General features: G+C 39.0%; 1 protein-coding gene across 2 annotated transcripts in view; it reads left to right on the top strand.

The window, feature by feature from the left end:
• Mipol1 (mirror-image polydactyly 1) overlaps window positions 1–22,232 on the top strand; it is a 272,162-nt gene that overhangs the window by 214,828 nt on the left and 35,102 nt on the right. The window contains exon 10 of one of the 2 annotated variants that reach the window (XM_052185808.1): window positions 15,377–15,607. In XM_052185808.1, coding sequence (XP_052041768.1) covers window positions 15,377–15,607 — 231 coding nt within the window. Of the gene's footprint in view, window positions 1–15,376; window positions 15,612–22,232 lie in introns of those variants that run through there. The other variant, XM_052185809.1, reaches the window with a different exon arrangement.

Here is a 22,232-nt window from a genome sequence, read left to right as displayed (position 1 = left end):
ATGTGACCCCAAGGAGGTCACATCCATAGGTGGAGAACCACTGATCTAAAAAGTGTCTTTGAACAAGACACATATGTAAGGCCATGAAAGACAAAGGTGGTCAGAGGTAGATTCCGCTCACCTCCATGACAATATGCAGAGCCTGCTCTTGTTTGACTGCACCGCTTCGTGAATTCTTACCTCTCACCCTCAGCCAAGACATTTATGTCGTCCCTCAAGTCCTCTGTGATCCCCGTTCAGTCTGGGTTAGGTACTCCTGCTGTTTTTTGTAATTCCTGCATCCAGTTTCTGAGAGGAAACATACTAAAGGCAGTTTAGAACCAAATCACATAGAGCATCATGCCATATTTTCCAGTTTCAGAACTCAACTTGCTGGTAAAATAGCCCTGATACAGTTTGTCTTTGTCTTTGCACACATGTGCAATTGTGACTCATAGCCTGAAAAAAAAAACATTTTTAATTTCCTGTTAAGGTGTTCATCTATTTCAGTGGCCAGATACTCAGTTCATATTTTTTCATTTGCATGGTTAATTGGTTGCTTGTGCAACCTGACCATATTCTGAACTTATTCCAGCTGGCTTTTGTAGCGGTTGTAGATTGAAACTTAAACATGTACCTACTGGTCTGCCTTCAGTTCTTATAGAACCATCATCACTGTACAACATTTGAGAAGTAAATCCCCCCCTCACACACACACATTTATATTTTATAACATTTAGAGATAAAAGTCAATGTAGACACGTCTTTAAAAAACACAAACTAGAAATTCCATTTGTAAAGTACTTATAGACCTTCGTTGTAAATTTTGGTGCATGATTCTTTGTTTTATTAATTACCTTTAGACAATTAAGTTTAAATTTTTACCTTTAAATAATCCTTTTATGGAGTCTTAGGGAAACTTCACAGCACTTAGACTTTCTTTTTTAAGTTTTTTTATTCGATATATTCCTTATTTACATTTCAAATGATTTTCTCTTTCCTGGATCCTCCCTCCCCAAAAGTCCCATAAGCCCTCTTCCCTCCCCCTGTTCCCTAATCAATCCCTTCCCACTTCCCTGTCCTGGTATTCCCCTACACTGCTGCACTTAGCCTTTCCAGGAACAGGGGCCTCTCCTTCCTTCTTCTTGGGCATCATTTGATATGTGAATTGTTTGTTGGGTATTCCAAGCTTCTGGGCTAATATCCACTTATCAGTGAGTGCATACCATGAGTGTTCTTTTGTGATTAGGTCGACTCACTCAGGATGTGTCTTAGTCAGGGTTTCTATTTCTGCACAAACATCATGACCAAGAAGCAAGTTGGGGAAGAAAGGGTTTATTGAGCTTACATTTCCACATTGCAATTCATCACTAAAGGAGGTCAGGACGGGAACTCAAGCAGGTCAGGAAGCAGGAGCTGATGCAGAGAGACCATGGAGGGATGTTTCTTACTGGCTTGCTTCCCCTGGCTTACTCAGCCTGCTCTCTTATAGAACCCAAGAGCACCAGCCCAAAGGTGGTACCACCCACAAGGGGCCCTCCCCACTTGATCACTAATTGAGAAAATGCCCCACAGCTGGATCTCATGGAGGCACTTCCCCAACTGAAGCTCCTTTCTCTGTGATAACTCCAGCCTGTGTCAAGTTGACACACAAAACCAGCCAGTACAGGATGACATTCTCTAGTTCCACCCATTTGCCTAAGAATTTCATGAATTCATTGTTTTTAATTGCTGAGTAGTATTCCATAGTGTAAATATACCACATTTTCTGTATCCATTCCTCCATTGCAGGACATCTGGGTTCTTTCCAGCTTCTGGCTATTATAAATAGGGCTCCTGTGAACATAGTGGAGCATGTGTCTTTATTACATGCTGGGAAATCCACTGGGTATATGCCCAGGAGTGGCATAGCGGGGTTTTCCGCAAGTGTCATGCCCAGTTTTCTGAGGAACCACCAGACTAATTTCCAGAGTAGTGCGCTTAAACTTTCAATAACAAGTTTAAGGGCTGGAGAGATGACTCAGCGGGTAAGAGCACCGACTGCTCTTCCAGAGATCCTGAGTTCAACTCCCAGCAACCACATGGTGCCTCACAACCATCTATAATGAGATCTGACACCCTCTTCTGGTATGTCTGCAGATAGCTACAGTGTACTTACATATAATAAATAAATAATTTTTTTTAAAGTTAAAAACAAAAAGAAAACCAGCTTTAAAATTAACTTGCTGCATCCCCGATAGCATGAAGGCGCCTGTCTCCTGTATGCATGTAGCAGACACTGCCTCTGTCAAGCAAAGACATGCCTGCCTTTGCTTTGCTAAATGTGCTGTTGTCACTTCAAATCCAGGACCGTTCTGATGGCTTTTCATTCTGAAATGTGACCTGTTCATTCTAACACATTTTGTTTTCAGTTGTGGCCCTCTCTCTCTCTCTCTCTCTCTCTCTCTCTCTCTCTCTCTCTCTCTCTCTCTGTGTGTGTGTGTGTGTGTGTGTGTGTGTGTGTGTGTCGTAGGCCGGAAAAGGGTGTCAGATCCTCTGGAGCTAGAATGATGGATGATTCTGAACCAACACGTGGCTGCTGGGAATCGAACTCAAGTCCTCTGCAAGAAGAAGTGCCAAACCAACTCTCCAGCCCCATTTAACCCTTTTGATGCCGGATATATCTTGCAAGGCCTTCAACTCAGTATGCTGCTCTGAGTTACCAGTTCTTATTTAATACTTAGGAAGATAATTATTTTTAATTTTATTTTATTATTAATCTTGTTTTTTTTTTTACAATCCAGATTTTATCCCCCTCCAGGTCCACTCTTTCACTGTTCCACATACCATAGCCTCCTCTCCCAACTCTGTCTCCATGAGGATGTCCCCCCACCCCTCCATTCCCCACCCCACCTGACCTCTAAACTTCCTGGGGCCTCCAGTCTCTTGAGGGTTAGGTGTATCTTTTCAGACTGAGTCCAGACCCAGAAGTTCTCTGCCGTAAATGTGTTGGGGGCCTCATATCAGCTGGTGTATGCTGCCTGGATGGTGGCCCAGTGTCTGAGAGATCTCCAGAGTCCAGGTGAAACTGCTGGTCCTCCTACAGGGTTGCCCTCCTCCTCAACTAGGAAGATAAGTTTTGACTTTCTATAGTTAGGCTATTAAAATTCAGATCAGCATTTTTGGTAATTTTATTAAATGTCCTTTAAAATGTGTTAGTCTGATTCGTGTGTATATTTAAAGAAATCAGCCATATTTCTGAAAATAAAAAAAATCTGCTCAATTGAAAAGTGGTTTAATAATATTTAAACCGATAAAATTTATTTTTACTTAACAAATGAAATTTCCCATTTTTTTTCCCACCTTACCAACTAGAGTCATTAAAATAAGGGGGCACAAAATTTGGAAAGTTATTTAAACTCTAAAGATCTAAAACTCAGCTTTGCCATGTTGAATAAAGACAAAAAGTTTGGTGTCTCCCAATTTTGCAGAGCGCGTTGCAGTCCTCATGAGAACAGCTGTACAGCAGGTCTTCACATGCCTGGTGTGGTCATCAGGAGTGAAAGGCCCTGAGCTGGCTCATACCTGGGGACTGGCATTCTGCCAAGAAGAAAAGGAAAAGTCGATACTGTTTTTTTATTCCTCTCACGTTTGTATGCTATTGTTGTATATAATTACAATGAACACCACTTTATATTAATTTTCATGTGTTCTTTTTCCGAACAAGATACCAAAAATAAAATAATCTGAATGCTTTTACACCTACACACTATATTGCTAAGCAAATTATGGAGGAGAAGGAAAGATAAAGTTGCTTTTAAGAGTCCTTTAACATATCAGTTTGATAACTAGCAAAACACCTTTACAGCCATTAAATATTTACCAAGACTTGGCTTTAGGCAAGGGGGCAGTTTAGTGCCCCAAATTTGACTCTCTGCAATGCCATTGATTAGCTATCAGAAGGACAGAGTTAATAAGTAACTTTAAGTATTACAGAGTGCTCTACATTCTTGTCAAACCTTTTCTCTGAAGATGGCCTAAAAAAAAAAGTCAGTTCCAACAGGCATTCCCCTCACCAATGATTGCACAAGCACAGCTCTGGAAGAAATAAAGGCCAGGCAAGGCAGTGCTTAAGCAATCCTTCCCTGTGACTGTTGTCACTGCCGCTAGACTTTAGAACTGAACATGTTTACATTTAATTAGAAAGGACACACAGTTTATAGCACAGTAGCTATCAATATCGGATCAGAATTGATTTCCGCTTTTTCTCCAGTGATTGCTTCCTTCAAGCTAATTAAAAAAGGCATATAACCAAATGACTCACATAAATTTTAAAGCAAAGTAAACAGTATTCCCTGGAGAGCCAAACAAAAGTAAACGGCATTCATCCTGATTATTAGCTAAATTTTTAAAAAGAATTCTGATGCTTATAAACGTGTCATAAGCCGTGTTTTAGTGTTATCAGACTGGTGATATGCTAGTGTTTCCCTTTGAAGAAACCTCAGTGAATTGCTTTGCCCGGTACTTCAGCTACAGAAGGAACAATAGCTTTAGTTTTATCTCTGTAATCCCTAAAACATGGAGATAAGTCGGTCTGAGGGAAGCTTGGGCGTTGTCAGGTTCTTAGTTTCTACACACACAAAAGACAACCAAACATTGAAAATACAATAAAAAAGAAGTTAATTTCCTTTTTAGTAAGACGCATAGAACAGGTTTGTTATTTGCTAAAATTAAAGACCATTCAGGTGGCTAACAGGTTTTTGTAATCACCACAGGTAAATTTACTCTGTGTGTGTGTGTGTGTATGTGTGTGTGTGTGTGTGTGTATTAATATATAGTATATGTATTATACAATAGACAATATTTAAAAGATTGTTACTTTTCATTCTCTGATCTGTTGGAAGGAGACTGGTGTTCAATTTCACTAGCTAGCATTTTGATGATTATATAAACTGTGAAAATATTATAAAATCAGAGAAATTAAGTAAAATGAGAGAAAAGTAGCTGCCTCCCCCATCAGGAAAATCAAGTCTAAGTCCCCCCCTTACCCCTCATATATGATTTCTGCCATGCACACTACATCTCCTTTGGATGGTCATCAACACACAAGAAAATACAGAATGATTCAGATTAAGCACAGCCCTTCAGAAATGTGAGTTAACTAGTTCTTAGTGGTTTAGTAAGCATTCTGCCAAGTACTGCAGATAAATGATGAATCAAACTTCTGTAAGATCAAGGATGTGGGTGTGCCCTGATGATGGAGTGCACACAGCATTAAGGGGGCTCTTGGTTCAGTCCTAACACCCCCAAAATAAAATAAAAATAAACCTAAGAGATTATGTTTTCATCTGTTTTAGTGACTATTATACATTATACTTGTGTTTGTTTAGTTGATCAATAAATATTCAATGAATGGCTCCTTCAAAAATTATTTCACATCAAGCAAAGTTCACTGAGCCACAGGCCGGGCCTCCAGAGCCCTGGTTCTCAGCTCTGCAGGAAAATGTCTGAAATCAAGCGAGGATGCCGCATCTTCCAGTGGGCATGCACACAGTCTTTCCAGGTAGATGGACTCCTAAGGAGTTGAGTGATTTCTTTTCTTCATTTCATTTCCTTTTTAAATATTAGGCTCTTGATTACTCTTAGTGCTCACAAAGAAACCTAGCCATAACCCACACTGATTTCTAAATGTTTAGTGTATCTCCTAAAGAAGGACTTAGACACTTGACGAAGGTTCTTACGAGCCCTTAAGACACAAAAATTGAGAACTGTGTGATCTTGGGTAAGGATTCCTTATTCTACAGATTTTGACTGAAAAACACTTTCTAAGTAGTAAACTAATATCAAATGGTTAAGGGAGGGGTGTTTTAGAGAATTTTTTCCTGATGCATGCTATGTATTCAATGTGAAACACACAAGATAGAGTCACCTGTGGATACTGGGGTTCAAATTCCAGATCCTTGGTGGGAAAGTAAGCACTTTAAACTGTGGAGCCATCCCACCAGCCCTTAATTTATTTTTCGTAAGGAAACTCATCTACAGGGTGAGATGGGGAAAATGTGTAGGCAGGACAGGGATCAGGATGCTAAGGTGATTGAAAAATGTTCATCCTGACTGAAGCTTTATGGGTAAGTAGTTGCATGATGAGAGGTGAACTGAGAAGGGATCTTCCTGTCTGTGCTTTAGACAACTCACCCAAGGTAAGGAACAAGAAGACTATTACAGTAATCCACTTGCAAAAATAATACAGATTTTCAATGTATAGATAGTAGCAATAAGAATGGAAAGAAAATGAAAGAAGAGTGGAGGGATTTAAGTGTAAATCAGCATAATTGATTAGATTGTAACTTGAGAAATACTCATTAAAGATGATACATCTGTTTAGAGTTTGAAGGACAGCAAACATGGGAGTGCCACAGAAAATGGCAGGAAGCAAAAGCTCATTTGTGAGTGGTATGAAGTGAGGTCTTGAGATCACATCCAGACATTGTGTGGTCAAATTTTACAGAGTAGTCAGTTAGCAGTATCTTCAAGGTGTTGTACAGACCTGGTACTCAGTGCAACCAGCTGTGCCTGAGAGAATTTGCCGAGTTATCGATGATTAACTGAAAGGCTGAGTGGACTGATAGGAGCCAGCGAGATGGCTGCGGGAGAAGGCACCAGCAGTCAAAGGGCAAGGAGAAGAAACGCTCTTGAGGAGACTTGAGAAGCTTTGGGAAAGTAAACAGAAACCAGAATGAATTGAATTGCAAAGCAGGGAAAGAATGCATTTCCAGAAAGAATTGGCTTCAAAGAGGTGGAGAGATAAGGCTTGAAAAGTATCCTGATGTTTAGCAAATTCAGTAGCATACAGAACAGATTGCAGCACCTTGAAATGAAATTTCATGCAAAGGCAGCAACCACAGAGCTTGATTCCAAATAAGACTTTCCTAACTAAGTCCTAAAGAAATCCTGTTTTATGCAAAACTGTAATATATGGAGAAGTTAGTAGATCTGAATTCAGTAGATATCCTGGGTCAAGTAACTAAAAATGAGTTCCCGAACTTCATTCTGTTTTGTACATTTGGACGCTAGCACATCCCCATGTCATGCAGCTGAGCTCCCGAAGCTGACCCGTTCAGAAGAACACGTTAAAGCTTACCTGTGAGAGAGGAACCTGTTACTCATTAGACAGGAACACTGTTAGCTCGGTGGAAGACTCCAGAGCCACAGCAGGTCTTAAAGCAAGCCCCATTACCTTCTGTTTAAAATCTTCCAGTGAGCATTCCATTTTTCTAAATGACGACCAGATTCCTTCCGCGGCGTATCTCTGGTCACATGCCGATACCGAGGCTACTTCCTCAGCATCCTTTCTGATTGTCGCACGCATGGCCCTACGCTTCTACATCTTCAGAGTTTTGGCAAATCATGCTTTTTATCCTTTACTTTCTTTGACCCATATGAGTCAAAGGTTTAGAGGTTTTTTGTCTAACTTCTAAATATTTTTCCTAGCGATCTTTGTGTATTTTAATTTAATTCCATAATGGCTCAATAGTATATCTTATGACTTTTGTTCTTTTAATTTTGCTATGGTGTGCTTCACTTAAGCTTGAATATCTGCCTAGATATTATACCTAGATATTATTATTCCTAGATATTACATATATCTAGGAATATGTAATCTGCTAAAAGTGTTCTATAAATGCTAACTGTTGATAAATGATAGCTTAAAAGGTTAGTAATTTCCAGAAAGAGTGAAGATCTCAACTGCTGGTGAGGATATGGACAAGAGCCAACTCTCAGAGCTTGTTGATGGGTGGGATTGTAATTTATAGACTCTATAGCATTTATAGCAACATGGATAAAACAAAAAAAGAGGAAATAACTGTCTGTCAGTGGACATATAGATAAAAATATGTAGTGTTCTTATGCAATAGAATAGTGTTCTACCTTGTAAAAGGCTTCTCTTATTAGTGATGACAATGTGGAGGAATGTGGCCGATATTGTGGTAGGTGAAATAAACTAGACACAAACGGGTAATACAGTGTTTCTATGTGCAATCTTAAAACTTGACTTCAGGAGCAGAAGAGAAAATGATGCTTACAAAGGAAGTAATGTTTCAGATAGAGAATCTGAATTAATGAATTCTGGACATAGTTTAAATAAGATAACTACAATTAAAAATACTGATTTTTTATGTGTGTTGTATGTCTTTGTTCTTACTACACTCTGACATTTTCACAGCTACAAGACTAGTAGTGAGAGTCACTCTAGCTCCTTGCAATGGAGATAGGTATCTTCTCTCTGCTGTGTGCGTGCTGCATGTGCATGTGCGTGTGTGTGCATGTGCGTGTGCACGCGTGTGCATGTGTGTGTGTGAGTGTGTGCATGTGTGTGTGTGTGTGTGTGTGTGCATTCGCTATTTCCTTCTATGTTGCTTTGCACTTACTTTACTGTTTTAAGATTCTTGAGGACGGAGGCTATAGTGCTGAGTTAATGCTTCCTAATGTGTGAAGTTAATGCAATAGCTTTGGCTCTCAGCTTTACCTATGTTCCACATATGTCTGTGTGCTGCCATTAGCTTCTCTGTCTTCTGAAATTCTCTTAGAGATTCCTGTTTCACTCAGATGTAATTTAGAAATCTACTGTGTGGTTTCCATGTATTTGATAGTTTTTCTGTTAACATATAAAGCCAAGGCAACAGTGCAACGGTAAAGGGCACTGGTTACTCTTCCAGAGAACTTCAGTTCCCAGCACCTCCATAGCAGTTCACAACATGTACAACTCCAGTGCCGGGGGTCAAATGCCCTGTTCCGCCTCCCATAGGCACTGCATGTATGTAGTCCCCATGCATGTAGCTCACATACATGCAGACAGAAACACCCATACATCTAAAATAAAGATAAAGGAAACATAAATGATAAATATTTGGCCCTAGAGTAAAATTAATGTCTGGTTTGATTCCATTTTTTTAGAGAATAAGCCATATGTGGCTTTAATTCTGATGAGTTTCTGAAATTTGTCTTGTGGCCCAGGATATTGTCTATCATGGCACATGTTCTGGGGACACTGGAAAATAATGTGTGTCTTACTGCTAGGTGTGTCTGAGAGTATTAGATATATGCCGGTGTTCAATAATGTTGAGTTATTTTGTACCATTTGGAGATTTTGTCTAGTAGAGAGTATTAGTGGTATTATTTTATACATTATAACATTATAATTATATTATATTACATCATAATATTCCCTCTGAGGTTATTTTAATTTGTTTCTTTAAATTGATTTGGCTGCAACAAAGAGGAACCAACAGGCACATCCTCCGATGGCTTGTTTCCTGGGAAAACCTTCTGGTCCACAAGCCCAGCCATGCTGAATAGACTTTCTCTCCTCTGTATGTTATTCAGAATTGAAGCCTATTGGAGCACAAGCTAATTCCGCAAAAATAAGTAAAATACACTACAGTTTTCTTGAGATGGCCTTGGTAAATTAACTAATACAGTTAACCCGTGCAGGCAGGCACGCCCTCCCCACAAGGCAAGGCAGCACATACTTTTGTTTTTCATAGTTTGCTTTGGCTTTATTTACTCTGTAAAGCAAGCCAGGCCAGCCTCTTTTTTTTTTTTTTTTTTTTTTTTTTTTTTTTTTTTTTTTTTTTTTTTAAGAGTGATTGAAGGATGTTATCTGTACATGAATAAAGGTTAAGAAAACTGGCTTATTTCTCCCAATTCATGAAAAACCTGTAGCAACAGGCACTTGTTTTCAACGGTGTTTACAAAATAGCTGAGTATTGCATAATATGCTATACAAAGTCAACTAGATATAAATCGTATAAAAAGTTCACAGGAAAGAATGCCTTTCTTGGCCAGGACTTGTGCTAAAAATTTTTACCCTTAAAGATCACTATATTTGATTCTCCTTTGAACTGATAAGATTTTTCTCATTGTTTTGGAGTTGAAGAAGTTAAGTCAAAGAGGAAAACATTTTCCAAAGGTTACACAGTGGGGGACAAGACTAAAACTTACCCTCTGTCTTCTGTATGGTACACGTCTGCATCGTTTCTGCATCACACTCAGATCATTGAAGTCATAGACAGGATAACAGGAGCTGTCCTTCGCTGTTTAGAAGCATTTCCAGCCCCCTTTCCACCAGTTAATTGTTCCAAGGAGCCTATGGTTTTAACAATTAAAAATGTCTTTAGACACTGCAAATGACTTTTGGGGACAAAATAACTCCAAGACTAGGCATACTTGTTGCACCGCAGAGGTGACGTGCTAGCTGTACATGCCCAGGATCTGGGCTCGAGTTCCCAGAGCCTCAGAAAGCCAGATGCAGTGCAGAGCATAGCAATGCTTCTCCAGCAGTTTGAGAAGCAGAGCACAGCTGGTCTGTCTTACACAGTAACGAATGACACAGGGACATTCTCAAACAAAGTGCTTCCAGTGAGGACAGTCCTTTGATGTTGTCCTCTGACCTCTATACACATACCATGACATCAGTACAAATGAACACACACACACACACACACACACATCATACATACACACATACCATGCATGCATTTGCACAAAGGTTTAAACAAAAGAATTCTAGTCTATATTACCTTACCTCTAAATTATAATCCAAATTATTTATCCAATTAAACACTTTATGTAGATCACACTATTTATTAAGCAATTATTGCAAGGCAAATGAAGCATAAACTGAGAGTTAAGTGCTGGTTGAGAGAGATGAGTGAAATGTGCCTCTTTGGGCTTGAATAATACACCATGGAGAAAAGAGAAGGAATCAGAAAAGTAACATCAAAATGTGGTGTAAATGAAACCGTGCGAATGCACAGGTACCTCAGCTGATCCCAAGTGTGAATTTACAGTTGAGTTTGACATGCAGGAATCAAACAGGATGAGGAGAACATACACTGCATGAAAATGCATGCCGTTGTGTGGGTATAGGCCTGGTCGTACTCAAGTGCTTTACGTGGAAGCAGTACACAATCGGGATCCAGGAAAATCTTAGGACTGTGGACAGGAGACAACCAGGAAACATCTGAACAGAAAAAGCGTTACAGAAAGGGAATCTAAGCCAGATTCAGTAGCACATGACTCTAATCCAAGGTCTGAGAGGACTGCAAGTTCAAATACAACCTGGACTGTATAGCAAGCTCTAGGCCAGCCTAAAACACAGCAAGAATTTGAACATACACACACAGTCTGTTGCATGCCACTTATTGGAGAAGTGCCCACTGAGAAACATTTTCACTGTATTTAATATAGTGATCAGGAGATGAGTCAAAAGCTTACAAATTAAAATTTAAGAATGTGAAATAGTTCTGCATTACTCTTCACCTTGCTATGATGAAACGCCTAAGAGGAGCCCCTGAAGAGAATAGGGTTTTTCTGGACTGTCCACAGCCAAGGTAGGTCTTCCCACCTCGGTTAAATCTTCCTAGAAAACCTTTGCAGACAACCCCCGAAATTGTTTTGTATGAAATTCTAAATCCTGAGGAGTTGACAGTTGAGATTAACTATCACTGTTACTTAGTAATGTTCTAAAGTCTCATTTTTTAATATTTGAGAACATTAAATCACTAGGGTTTATAATTTCAAAACTGAAACGTGACTTGAATTTTATTTATTGTATCCCATTACCTTCATAGCAAACAGGAAATAGCTGCAATTCGTATGACATTGGTCACATGCTTTACATTTCTATAATTTAATGACTCTTCTGGTTTTCTGTCATTTCTTCTTACTATAGTTTAGTTTATTCCCATGGTTCATTAAGTTGTATTGCTTCTGCTGTGCTGACAAATGAATCTAGAAATAAATCATTTTAAAGGAGGTTATATGCAATAGGATTCCCTGAGGAGCACTAACCACTGGGGTGCTGGTGTCCACTTAAGATAGGGCGCTATGAAACAAGGACAGTCCCAATGTTTGTACACGTCCATATGCAGACAGTGTAGTCTCCAGACTTCACTTTTTAACTCTCCCCATTGTGGGTTCATATAGGAAAATTTCCTTACAAGTATAAACATTTTAACTTTTTAAGTTTACAGGGAATATGTAGTTCCAATAAAATAAAGTAGATCTTACAATTACTATTGTAACCATACAGTTTGTAACCACACAGTTAATGGAATATTAGTATAGGGTCAGTGGGATGTAAACTACAAAGTAAGGGGAAAGCACGTTCAGTAAGTTATAAAGAGAACAAGAGTAGGATTATGAGACACACTAGCAGAGAAAACATCAAAATTTAAATTCTAACTTCCCCTTAAGACCTATGACCTCTCTGTCTGCTGTGGGCTTTTGTATTAAGACTTATTTATTTAATGCATGTGAGTGCTCTGCCTGCATATATATTTGCACCCCAGAGGAGACATCAGAACTCATTATAGACGCTTGAAACTCGCCATGTAGTTGCTGGGAGTTGAACTCAGGACCTCTGGAATGGTTGATGATCTTAGCCACTGAGCCATCATTCCAGCCCCGTCATGGGCTTTTGAGTGAGTTTCTAATACCAATACCAGGTGTGGATTCCTTCCTGTGACGCAGTTCTCAAATCCAATCAGAGAGCAGTTAGTTGCCTTCATAACATTTGTGCCATTATTGCACAAGTGTGTACATCTTGCCTGGCAAGTTGATAGTGTAGTTCACAAGCACAGAAATAGCTGTCAGCTGAGTGTTCAGCCCTAAACAAGGCATTTAATGTCATCCCCTCCTTGCTTCTGGGAGCACTGCACAGGAGAAGGGAGAACAAGTGGAAAGGCCAGAGAAAAGGGCTGCAAAATGCTCTACTGCCAAATGCCAAATTCTGACTACTACAGGGCCTTTGTAATTACAACCTCTCAACACACACAGGTGACTATTCAGGATCTGCACAAGAATGGCAGATGGCCACTCACTCTGGACTGTTTCCTACTGATGAGAGAAAGAGATCCTTCCTGATGCCTTTGCCTTCCATTGTCTACCCACAGGAGATTCCACCAGGTGGCCCTGATTAAACTAAGTGGATCACCAAACAAAACCAAATTCAAAGTCTTGCAACTGAGAAAGGTGACAATTAGGTTGATAAGAGATGAAAAGAAGGTATGGAGGGAGAGTAACCAGGATACATTATATACTGGATGAAGTTGTCAAAGAACTGACAATAAAAATTTTAATGTGGAGAGCCTACAAGGTTTGTCTGCAGAAGCTGAGGTTAGACTGAAACCTCCCAGTGAGCAGGAGTTTGTCACAGAGGGAAAGGAGTGGTGCAAATGCTTTGGGAAAGTGGGCAGGACACACTTGGTGTTTAAGAAACATGTTGATGGTAGAAAAGCCAGACCTTGAAGAGCTAGGGCAAGCACAGGGTAAGTGTTCAAACCCAGGGACTAGGAGTGGGGCTGTGGGTTCAACACAGTCTCTGCGAAGGGGATGCTGCTGGGGGCGGGGGTGGTGGGATCATTTAAATTACCTGCCTCTCTCTGTTTCAATTTCTTCATTCATAAGACAAAGACAGTAAATAAGGCTAGTCAAAAAGCTTGCCTGCAGGTGCAGTGAATTAAGATACTTAATTTGCTATTTTTAGGGACTTTATTTTTCCAGAGTGCATGAGATGCCCCTGAAGGATGCTAAGTGATACCACTTACAGGCAGTCCAGTGACCCGCGCAAGTTGGGATCCATCTCAAAGGGAGGCTCCAAGGCCTGACACTATTACTGATGCTATGATGTGAGTACAGACAGGAGCCTAGCATGTCAGTCCTCCCAGAGGCCCAACAAGTAGCTGACTGACACAGAGCAAGATACTTACACCCAACCAATGGACAGAAGCTGGGGACCCCTGTGGCTGAATTAGAGAAAGACTGGAAGAAGCTGAGGAGGAGGGCAACCCCATAGGAAGACCAGCAGTCTCCAGAGACCTGGGCCCCAGGGAATGGAAAGGCCTGGGGGGTGGGGACATCCTCTTGGAGAGGGGGGGTTGGGGGGAGTAGGGGGGGTGGGGGGTAGGGGAGGAGAGGGGGGAGGGTAGAGGAATGGGATGAGGAACTGAGGAAGGGTGGACCGACCAGGAGGGGGGTAACTACTAAACTGTAAAGAAATTAAAGTCATTAAAAAAAAAAAAACCCACTGCAGCTTGATAACATCCTGATGGAAGGTGAATCTCTGGGAGGCAGCTTGAATGATGAGAACCCTCTGAGCTGGGATGTAAAGGGTCCAATCACACATCCATCTGCACCTCATTCTCATTTTACACGGGATAGCTAAGTGACCAGAGTTTAGCAACCTTCTCTAGTGTTGGGGATTAATTTAAATCCTGAAATGATTTCTTTTGATATATTAACTGTCTTAGTTTCTATGAGATACCTACCTCACGTTGTTGAGGACACTATAAAGGCTTTTCTGTAACTTGAAAAGAAGAAATATATAATCACTTTCATCTGAACAGTTTTAGATGAAGCATCAGACCAGTATTAGGCCGGTACTGAAGTTCTCCAACTAGCTTTTTGCAGCTTTAAGAATTATATTGCTTTCATTCATATTACCAACTTGTGTTATATAGCTCAGTGGTTGCACTTCCAACACTTCTGTCGACATTTCCTTTGTATTCATATACCAGAATAATTTTATTTAATAAAAAAAGAACATCTCCTATGTGGATTTTAAATTTCCCTTATTAAATATTTATATTTTCAAAATGTCTTTATTTAATTGAGTGAGGTGCTTGGTGCCATTTCAAAATAACCTCAGGTGGTGGGTGTAATGACATATCAAAGATCTGACCTTTAGCATTTTAGGATTCTATTTGTCTGCATTTTCTTCTGCATTCATTTAGTCTTAATTTATATGCTCTTTCTCCATATCACTTAATGAGTAGATGTATTTATCATAAGATTCATTAACCACAATAATAGTTATCTGGATACATATCATCTGACTGGTGATTTTACATGATTCATATTTCCACTGTGGCGAGTGGAAGGGTCTGTGCATGAGGCTGGTAGGTATTTGCACAAACCTCGTTCACTTGCCCTTGGTGCTTGGAAAGACCCTGGAGCTCCCAAACCGACGTCCATTCTTCTCTCCCGCCTTTGCAGTCAGCTTATTATACCTTTATTTACCTAGAGATACTTTATTTTCCAGTTCTGTGCTATTCCTTTAAAAGAAGATTGAATGTAATATTTACACTGACATAATTAAATTAACATTTTACAGCATCTTTCTGTGTGCTTTGATAGCATAGATAATCAGTTGTCTGCATAGCTTCTGGCCTAGTAGCAGAGTTACAGAACAATGATCAATTATAATAATATGTTATAAAAACTATTTACATTTGTCCATTTAAGTATTCTGTATTGATTTTTAGAAGAGGAGTTTTGAATTAAGTTTTTTTTTATTAAAGAAATCATTGAACTTTCAGCCTACATTATTTATGTTTGTATTTTTATATTTTCTCAGTTTGCATAAATCATTATCTCAAGAAGAAAACTTGAAGGATCAGTTTAACCATGCCCTTAGTACCTATGAAGAAGCCTTGAAAAACAGAGAGAGCGTCGTTTCCATCACTCAGCAACAGAATGAGGAACTGGCCACCCAACTTCAACAGGCTCTCACTGAGCGCACGAACATGGAATTACAGCTTCAGTGTGCTGTGGAGGCCTCCCAGGCAGCCAATGAAAAGGTTCAGAAGTAAGTAGATGAACCAGCTCTAATGTTGAAGGCATGAAACCGTAGAAAAAAGAAAAGGAAAAAAAAAACTTTCTTTGGGAAACTCAACAATACATATGGTTTTCCTTGTTTGTATACTTACTAATGTTCTATGATGAAAGTAACCAAAATGAACTTCATAAGCTTACATTTCACATCCTTTTTTGATATGAAAAATTATTTGCTTGGCCCTTATTGTTACTACATTATTTGGGACAAGTTGTATATACTAACTGCCCTTGATCAGTTCATGGAGTCTGTGGTGCTTAAGTCCTTCCACAGTGTTATTGGCAAAGGGGAGGGGCAGTCAGGTTTACCAGCTGTGCTCACTGAGCCGCACTGTCAGGTGCCCGGAGCTGAGCTCTCTGTGACCTTGTTGGCTGAGGCCTCTAGCTGTGCTGAACCCAGGACACAGAAATTAATTTTCTTGTGTTGTTCTTTAGAAGTATGCAATGCAGCTTTCAGAGTGCATAATTATATTTGTTTGACAGTTCTTTGCATTTTTATTAAAATTTAAACAAAGCGGCATAATCAGTCCATCCTTACAACAGTGCACAGAATGTTAACCATTTCCCAAGCAGAGATGTCTGTTATTAATTTATAGAGCCTGAGCATTGTGGCTGCATTTCCTGAAGAAGCTTTATGGAATCCGGCTTGTCGTCCTAACCCTCTTTTGTATGATTAACAGCAACACATCAATATTCACAAACTTTGTCACCTCTAGTTGCCAACACAGTTTCTTTTCTTCATCGTTTCTTGCCCAGATTTTCAATATTAACTTGTATACCCAAGGATTGTTACTCCCTTTTACTTCTAGGTGAAGTACGTCATCTCAGCTCTCGCCAACATTTTTGCAAACATATTTAGATTGATAGAGCAGACTCAGAAGTATCTAGGCAAAGCCATGTTGGAACAATTCAAGGGTTGCACACTTCAATCTTTACTGACAATGTACCTTGAAACTTTTGATTAAGTCCTGTGAATTATCTGTTTTAAGATTGGGTACAAATTCAGTCGGAAACTATACATCTAGTTATTTGCAATGTGCACTAACAAACTAAGAATGCTATGATATATAAATTGTGTTGTAAATCACAATAACTTGGACAGTTATGATTTACTTATGTTTGTACAGTCTACAAACAATTTTAAATGTCAAAGTTTACATGTAAGCATTTCATTGCTATATGACTAAAATTCCCTAAAATAAGGGTTTCTTGAGACCAGTTAGTTTTCAAAAAATGTTGGAGATGTCAATATTTATCTTGCCAGTTAGCATTATCATGTTTTAAAAGAAAGATCTTTAGAAAGATCTTTTCCAGAGAGTGGAAAGATCATGGTTTCAGGTAATTAGTAAATTGGGTAGCTTTAGTTATTAAACAAACTTTTATCATCTTTATTTTGCACCTTTTACCACAAACAAAATCATTTTAGTGGAATGCCACCAATCTGGGGATCAGGTTAAGTACAACATGTCATTTATAAAAGCTAAGTGTTGAGATTACTTCTCAAATCTGTCGTTCTGGTTTCCAAGAAAGCCTAAGTGAACTATTATGGGCTTGCTCTTACTTTTTCTGTTTATTTTGTTAGCCGCAAATTAGGGAGTGCGCATCTTCATTACGGTTTTATAAACATCAGTCCATGCGTTCTGGGGAATTTTTAGGAAAGTTGTCCTCTGAAGAGACAATAAATAAAACTTTGTAAGATAGGCTTAGTATGCTCTGGACAGTTTAGCTTTTCATTGTAGTAAATTCTTTGAAAGTATGTAAATACTTTATAAAATCGAATGAGAGAGGTCTCCTCTCCCTTCACAACCAAATCTCTTGAGTAGATAATCAAAAATAATCTTTCATTTTTCAAAACCTGTCTATTCCTCTGCTCTTTATTACATTGTTGGCAACTGGCTGAAACAGTTCTCTATAAGATTAAAAGTAATTTCCTAACTCCAAGGTGCATGGCACATATTAACCATGTTCTTATATTATAACTGAAAAATAATCATGATAAAAATAAAGATGAGCATATATGGTTAATATAACTTGATGATATGAAAATTTAGGCTTGCCGGGCAGTGGTGACGCACACCTGTAATCCCAGCACTCTGGGAGGCAGAGGCAGGCGGATTTCTGAGTTTGAGGCCAGCCTGGTCTACAGAGTGAGGTCCTGGACAGCCAGGGCTACACAGAGAAACCCTGTCTCGAAAAAACCAAATCCAAAAAAAAAAGAAAAGAAGAGAGGAGAGGAGAGGAGAGGAGAGGAGAGGGAGGAGAGGAGAGGAAAAGAGAAGAGAAGAGAAGAGAAGAGAAGAGAAGAGAAGAGAAGAGAAGAGAAAAGAAAAGAAAAGAAAAGAAAAAGAAAATTTAGGCTTTGGATTAAGACGTACTTGGAGTTTGTTTTGAAACTTCATGCTGATATTCCCAGTGACACGCCTTCCTCAGAAATTATGTAGGAACTCAGTGAAGCTGATGTGTCAAGCTGTTGGCCACCCATGCTTCATATTCTTCCTCCTGTTGTCTTCCTCCAGACTGCACTGCCTGTCTCTTTCCTCAGAAGCACTCTGCCTTTCCAAGACCAAATGCCTCTGCAAATGTTGACCTCTCTACTTAGAGCCTTTTGCCCTCCCTGCCAACCACCTGGAGAACATTGTTCATTCTATGCGAGTCAGTACAGCATGGGGTGTAGAAAAAAAGGGTTCAGTGCTTAAATCAAATAGTTCTGCATTTCAATACCTGCTTTCCTTCTAATTGCCTAGGAAATTTTAGGCATATTTTGAGGTTCGTAAGAAAAGTTCCTAGATCAGGTTAGAGAGTAAATCTGGCTTTGCAGACTGACTTCTTGTAAAGAATGACTTGTGTAATAACATATAAATACTGAGTGCAAGACTATTAGAAATATTCTAAAACACTATATTATTAATAATATCATATGTGGATATAATAAGACCAATTCAACTGCATCTTCTCTACAAAGTTGTCTTCATCTTCTTAGAAAGAAAAACCTCTCTAGTCTTGTTATTATTATAGTATTTGGGGTTTTTTAAAGTATATTAGATTTTGCAATCAACAGTATGTCCCAAATATCATTATTGGTATATATGTATGTTTATGTGTCTTTCTGACTAGACTATATATTGCTTAAACATATAAGTCCTTAGGACAGGGCTATATGCTCACATAATATTATCTTAGGACTTATTAATATTAGTAAGCACTACATTTACAAAAACAGACAATTCTTAGAATATTTGTAGTATTTGAACTTTTTTTTTTTTTTTTTTGGATTTGGATTTTTTTCAAGACAAGGTTTCTCTGTATAGCCCTGGCTGTCCTGGAACTCACTCTGTAGACCAGGCTGGCCTCGAACTCAGAAATCCACCTGCCTCTGCCTCCCAGAGTGCTGGGATTACAGGCGTGCGCCACCACCGCCCAGCTTGAACTTTTTTTTTATCTTTAATACCATACTATTCCTTCCTGATGTTGTTGAAACGCAGTTGTATAACTCCATTTTCTTTTTCTGATACTACTCTACCTGTTTCTACTCCTTTTGGGAAATATATATACCCTAAACCTAAGTAATGGTTTATTTGAAGATTAGCTCTATGAAATTCACCAGAAACACATGCATTTATATAATTTCAGCCACTGCCTCCAGCTCAGATAACTTCCGGGTCAGTGGGTCATCTCTCTTCCCCTCACGAGGTTCACGCCTTGTCTCCAGAACACTGTCTCCTCTTGTCAAGTCAGGTCTTGCCCACTCGCCTTGCTTTCCCATGTCAGCTGATGGATTTCAGCAGCTTCAGCACTGCCCCTGGTTTTCCTTTTTACCCTTCACCCTCTTGGCTCCAGTTTCTATGGCTGCCTCAAAGCCTCCTGACTCCCTCTACCCAGTTCGTCTGCCTTCAATTCCTCATCATTCCTTTATCCACTGGCCACGCATCTAACCTGACTCGTGTACTCTCCGGTTTGCCTCCCTTCCTGCTATCACAATGAGCTGCTCTAAAGCATAAATAAGATATCATTCTCCTATTAAGAGTTTCTCAGGTATCCTCCACTCGCTGCAGGTTAAAGTTCAAACAAAGTAGCGTGACATCTGAAGCCTAATGTAGGCCCTCCCTCCTTGTTCCTGTATCATCTCCTCCCACGACCACACAGTTTACGTACGCTTCTGGGAGCTTCCAGAAATGCATGCCTTGTGCTGCTTTACGTGAAACTGGGGTTACTCTCTGAAGAATAGCCTGCTTATTCAAATCCCTGTGGTAAAGCCAAAGCTGGTATTTTACAGGCGTTCTCGAACGCTCTTTCATGCAGGACAGATGGCTCAGTGGTAAAGAACATTTGTTCATGCTGAGGACCTGGGTTCATGTCCCAGCGCCCACACAGCTGTTCTCAGCCACCTGTAACTCTACTCCCAGGAGATCCAACACTTATGCACAGCAGACACACGGGGTACACAGACCTGCAGCAGCAGGCACACGGAGTGCACAGACACGCATGAGGGTAAAACACTCACACACATAAACAAATCCTTAGAAGGTTGTTTTTTTTTCAATTTCATCATTATTTTCTTTGTTTTGTTTTGTTGTTTGGTTTGTTGGTTTGTTGGATTTTTGGGTTTTATTTTATTTTATTTTATTTTATTTTATTTTATTTTATTTTATTTGAGACAGGGTTTCTCTGTGTAGCGCTGGCTGTCCTAGAACTTCCTAGAACTTGCCTAGAACAGTAGATCAGACTGGCCTTGAATTTGGAGATCTGCATGCCTCTGCCTCCCTAGTACTGGGATTAAAGGTGTGTGCCACTGCTACCCCACCCCACCCTCAGCTATTTTAATCACTTTTTTTTTTTTAATCATTCTTAATCTGTGCTTTTACCAGCAGGTTTTAGTCTTTTCAGTGTTATAATAGTTTTGAATTTTTGCTTTACGCCATGGTACCCTCTCTGAAATTTCCCAAATCACAGACACCATCATCATATATTATCTCCAAAATCTTGCCAGGTGCTATTTGTAGAGTAGGCATTCAGAAATCGCTCACCAACGAAAGAGCGTAACAATTGACAAGTGAGAACAAGGAAATAAAGGCGCACTGGCCAGGTCAGGGGCACACAGTGCAGATTCACTAGGATGCTGATAGGTTTGGACCCTGAATTTAAAGTCTTCTCCCACCCAGTGCATTTACAGAAAAGGAGGACACTCACTGGTGGTTCTGCCCACTTACTGGCTACACATCTTCAGTTCCCCAAGGAGCTGGGATCTGATGACCAGATTATAATCCTTGTGCTAACCAACCAAATTAAACTTCTATTAAGTTTAATTTCATTTAAGACCCACTATCTTAAATCATACTGAAGAGCTACATGTAATATTGTTAATTGTAGAATTTAAATTTTAAATTTTATTTTTATTAGGTTATAAAAATTTAGTATTTTCTGACATTTTTAAGGCTTTAAAATATTTCTGGGAAGAAAAGTTGTATAGAATTATCATGTTTAATTTGACTTATAAATACTTACAAAATTAAAGTCAATGAAAGACCTCATCGTCCAAAAATAGTTCTTGGCCCAATTGCTGTAAAATCTATTATTTCAAAGGCAGGTAAATGGCTCAGTACTTAGGAGCATTTGATGCTCTTCCAGAGGACCCGAGTTTAGATCCCGGAACCCATGATGGACTGCTCAAAACCACCTGTAACTCCAGCTCCAATGGGATCTGACACCATCTCCTGAACTTGGCAGTTATCTGAGTGGGTGTGGCATACACACACAGATAACATACGCATAAATAAACATAAATACTTTTTTAAATCAAAAATGTCAATAATGAAAAGCCATTGGGGAAGGCTAAAGTCTGCTGTGTTTCTTTGAATTTTTGCTGGATACATGTACTTCTATCTTAAAACATGCATAGATTTGATGAATACTAATGATTTAGCCTTTATATTGTTTTTGATAGGTTGTGAAGACAGAAGCTGTGGAGAGGTATAGGTAACTAAATGGTTTAAGAGCACAGAAACTTTGTAATAAAAATGTCTTTTAATGTTTTTTTTTTCCTAAAGACCACTTCTGATCTGTTTACTAAAGAGAAAATAGACATACCATTCCAGTAAATGTTTCTTTTATGTTCATGAGGGTTTGTGATTCATTGATGATGTAATGACCATCAAGATAGTCAGGTGAGTCTCTCAGAGGTCTAAATTTTACATTCAAATAATTGTATTTATCATTATCATATCATATTATCATCATCCTATAAGCCAGATTTACAGCAACATTATTCAAATTCTCTCATTGGCTATTAATATATGATGAATAAATCAGACAAATGGATGTAACAACTTTTTTTAAAAGACTTTTGCACGTATTTTCAAGAAAAATTCAAGAAAAGTTATCTTAGCTCTTTAGAACTTCTGTTCATCTTTTTCTTTTAAAAAAATCAATTGCTCAAAAATTACATGATTTCTTCTCATTTAAATTTTATAGTTTCAAAATATCAGAGATTATGATAAAATACTTCACTTGATAGATTTTTAAAGTTGTCTTTGAAAACAGCATACTGCCTTTTTTTTTAGTGATATTGACAGGAAGAAGAAAAGAAAACATAGAAAGCCAAC

Source organism: Apodemus sylvaticus, chromosome 6 (genome assembly GCF_947179515.1).
Source record: "Apodemus sylvaticus chromosome 6, mApoSyl1.1, whole genome shotgun sequence".
In the NCBI taxonomy this organism is placed as follows: Eukaryota; Metazoa; Chordata; class Mammalia; order Rodentia; family Muridae; genus Apodemus; species Apodemus sylvaticus.
Note: the sequence above shows the minus strand (reverse complement) of the source record. Positions and strands in the feature narration are given on the sequence as shown.